The sequence below is a fragment of the Olea europaea genome, chromosome 2, assembly GCF_002742605.1.
Source record: "Olea europaea var. sylvestris chromosome 2, O_europaea_v1, whole genome shotgun sequence".
Classification (NCBI taxonomy): Eukaryota; Viridiplantae; Streptophyta; class Magnoliopsida; order Lamiales; family Oleaceae; genus Olea; species Olea europaea.
Genome location: NC_036238.1, coordinates 9965920 through 9969393, shown reverse-complemented (window position 1 = coordinate 9969393; position 3474 = coordinate 9965920). Strand labels below are relative to the sequence as shown.

The window sequence follows — 3474 nt, the reverse complement described above, 5'->3', positions numbered from 1 at the left end:
GCGGGGGGGGGGGGGGGGGGGGGGGGCGATAGGAAGTCTCTTTTTAATTATCATAATCCTCTCAATTCCTGCAAATCCCAGTCTTACTGTATATTGCCTGGCTTAAGTGTCTATCTGTTCTTATTTTTTGTTTCAAACGAAGTATCTGTTTATTTACAATTTAAGTATTATTCATAAATTACTTATAAAAAAAAGTGTTATTCACAAATTGTTCATTGTGTCCATATTAATTAATAAAAATTTGGGTACCTTTCCCCTTTCATTTATATATGACCTCCCTTTCATTTATATATGACCTGCATCTTGCAGCAAGAATCTAAATGATTTTTCTTTAATAAATAATTAAGAAAAATGGAAGAATCTGAGAAAAGAAGGGAAAGGCTGAAAGCAATGCGAATGGAAGCGAATCACGGAGGGAACGATAGCATTCTTGAGAGTTCAGGAATGGTAAGTCATGGCCTTTCCAATCCTTTGATTGAAGTTGAAACGGAAAGCCCAGCTAACTATGCTTCTTCGAGATTCGGCTATTACACGGATCCTATGGCAGCATTCTCTTCAAACAAGAAGAGTAGCCAGGTCTCTCATCAGGTTCCACAACAATATTACAACACTCCCCCAAGTAACTGATTCATTCTTCTTCTCTTGTATTTCTGTTGTCTTTATTGTAATCAATGTCTTTTCCTGTTGTTAAAATGTAGCCTGCTTCAATATGTGCTTGTGCAATTGGTTGAACATAAAATTTCATTAACATTGACTAATAGGGCATCTTTTACTTCAGTGCTATTTGAATTGCTTTCATACACAGTATATTAGCTACTATGTCATTTAGAAAAATGGTAGCTTGGATAACTTGAAAACAAAAAAGTGGTGGTATATTGGAATTTTGATTGAGTAACTTCAGGTTGTTGAAGACAATTTTAAGACTAAAGAAACATGAATTGACAGAGAGTGGAGAAATTTTTTATGTGATCATACGTGAGAGATTGATATGCTTACTGTTTCTGGATTATGGTGCCTGGTTTTGGAAGGACTGGGAATAAAATATAATGAATGATTTTCTTGTTTGATAGCGATGGAAAAGGGTGTTCTTTATTCATTTATCTTCAACAGCATGACTAAACTAAACTTAATTCACCTTGTGGAGTAAATCAGATATATTAATATTAAGAAGCCTGCTTAGATGAAACAACAATTAAATTTTGAAGTGAAGGTATAAGGTTATGAGTACGTCATGTTCAGAAGAAGTTCAAGAGATAATATCAGTTATTACTCATCCTTTTTCTCCCATTTTCTGTTCGATAGTCCCGGTACTGTAAACTAGGCTGTGAGGCAAAACTTCACAATGACTATTTGATTCACAGAATGTTTATTTTTGAGTGGCCAACACTCGTACAACTGAGAAAATGCAAGCAATTGCAAAGGCTGTTAATCTTCTTGGCCCCTTTGAGAAGATATTTTGCAGAAAACTTTGTAATGTCTGGTTCACTAATAGAAGTTCCACTTAGAATGTTACCATGACTCTGCCTGCAACACATGCACATTAATCTTTGAAATGATTAACATTTTTTTTCTTCTTTAAAGCGGGGAAATTGCAGTAGCGGTCCCTAATCTTTTCATTTTTTGCAGACTTTGCCCTAACTTTCATTTTGTGCTAGCGGAGGTTCCTAACTTTTTATAAATATGCACCTGAGGTCATCTGGACGGAATTCATCCAAAACACCGTTAGTTGATCGGGAAAATTAAGGAATCAATATCCAATAAAATCGTCGCGGTAACAGATAGTTCAAAGAATTTTCCAAGTCAATTGACTGTGTTTTAGACGATTTCCGTCCAAATGGACCTCAGGTGCATATTTATGAAAAGTTAAGAACTTTCGCTGGCACAAAATGAAGGTTAGGATAAAGTCTGTAAAAAACAAAAAGGTGAGGGACCGTTGCTGCAATTTTCCCCCAGAAAGCTTATAGCTCAACAATTGTTCTTCCAAAACCTATTTGGGGCATATTATATTTTATGGAAACTTGAAATTTTTGCATTATAAGCAGGCCATGATGTTATCATTTATTGAATCCCCCTTTTAACAGGACCAAGGCATCCAGATATGTCTCACTCCCCATCCTATCAAGATCAATCTATAAACTCTCCGGGTCGGAGAATATTCCAAGCACCTGGAGCCTATTACAACTATGGTCCTGTTGGGAGCCCATCATCCAGTCCTTCAGGTAGAAATCCTCAGAGCACATGGGGTGCACCAATTGGTGATTTTAATTATAGCATTTCATCTAATTTGCCAAGAGGCAGTAACTTTACGAGCCCTGGCTTTGGACAAGGAGGTACTCCTAATTTTAGTTATGGCCGGGGCAGAGGTCAAAGATACAACAGCAGTCCCTTGTATGGTTCAGGACGTGGAGCGAGTCCATATCCTGATTCAGGAAGAAGCAGGGGTAGATCATCAGGTTATAAAAGCTTTAGTCCTGGTTCAGGACAGAGAGGAAGGAGAGGAGCGAGTTCGCATGGTCCTGTCTCAGCAGAGCTAAGACCAGATATGTACTACAACCATGAAATGGTTGAAGACCCGTGGAAGGAGTTGAGCCCTGTTATCTGGAAGGGTCAAAATGTTAACCCAAACTCTGAGACATCGTCGCTTCCCAAATCCATTAGCATTAAGAAACCTAGAGTTTCATTGGAAGTTTCGAATAAATCAACTTCTGAGCCAAGCCTAGCTGAATACCTGGCTGCCTCGTTCAGTGAAGCAGCCAACAATGAGGCTGGAGATGATTAGCCCAGCAGCATATGAAGATTGTAATTTCCTGGATAGCTCGCCTCCTACAAATGCATCTGGTGGGTTGGCATATTCTGTAATGGATGCCAATTTGTGCCAGCAGTTTACTACATCTTGGAAACACCAACAAATGAACACAGGTTGAGATCAATGCTTTTGGTATATCTGTATTTGTAGAATGTCTGGTTGTAACATTTTATCTAGTAGCCAACTTTTTTCCTATCTAAATTGTGTTGAACAAGCGTAGCGATGTTCTTCTTTCCGATAAATAAAAGTTTAAAGAATCTTTGAAAGTCATAATTGTGGGTATGTTGCTGCGTAATGTATCCTTCTGGTGTTCCTCCTGGCTATTGAGTAGTTGAATGAAATGTGAAGAATAAAAGTCCTGCTTTTATCTTGGCAATGTGGTACAATTTCATGAATAAAATGCAGTGGCATAAAGTTTTATGTAATAGGAATGACTCGACAGCTGTGTTCTTGATGTCTCTCCCCATCTTCAACCTTTGTTGTACAGGTTGATTTTAGTTTCACACTGCCTGTGCTATTTATTTTATCTAAATGTCAAATATATTTTTGTTGTAGTATAATCTGTGCCTAGGGGCCTTCTTGGTGTTAACTTTGTCCATACAATATGCTTGATAGGGGTGGCAGTGGGCCGAGCCGAGCCGGCTCGCCTCGATAACCCACGAGCTCAG

At 38.4% G+C, this 3474-nt stretch overlaps 1 protein-coding gene across 2 annotated transcripts in view; it reads left to right on the top strand.

Annotated features, from left to right (window-relative positions):
* The window catches only part of LOC111410656 (protein SICKLE-like), a 5534-nt gene extending 2303 nt beyond the window's left edge, over positions 1-3231 (top strand). The window contains exons 2-3 of one of the 2 annotated variants that reach the window (XM_023041110.1): positions 348-619; positions 2082-3231. In XM_023041110.1, the coding sequence (XP_022896878.1) occupies positions 352-619; positions 2082-2779 (966 nt within the window). In that variant the 5' untranslated portion in view covers positions 348-351 and the 3' untranslated portion in view covers positions 2780-3231. Of the gene's footprint in view, positions 1-309; positions 620-2081 lie in introns of both variants that reach the window. The other variant, XM_023041118.1, reaches the window with a different exon arrangement.
* The last annotated feature ends 243 nt before the right edge of the window (positions 3232-3474 follow it).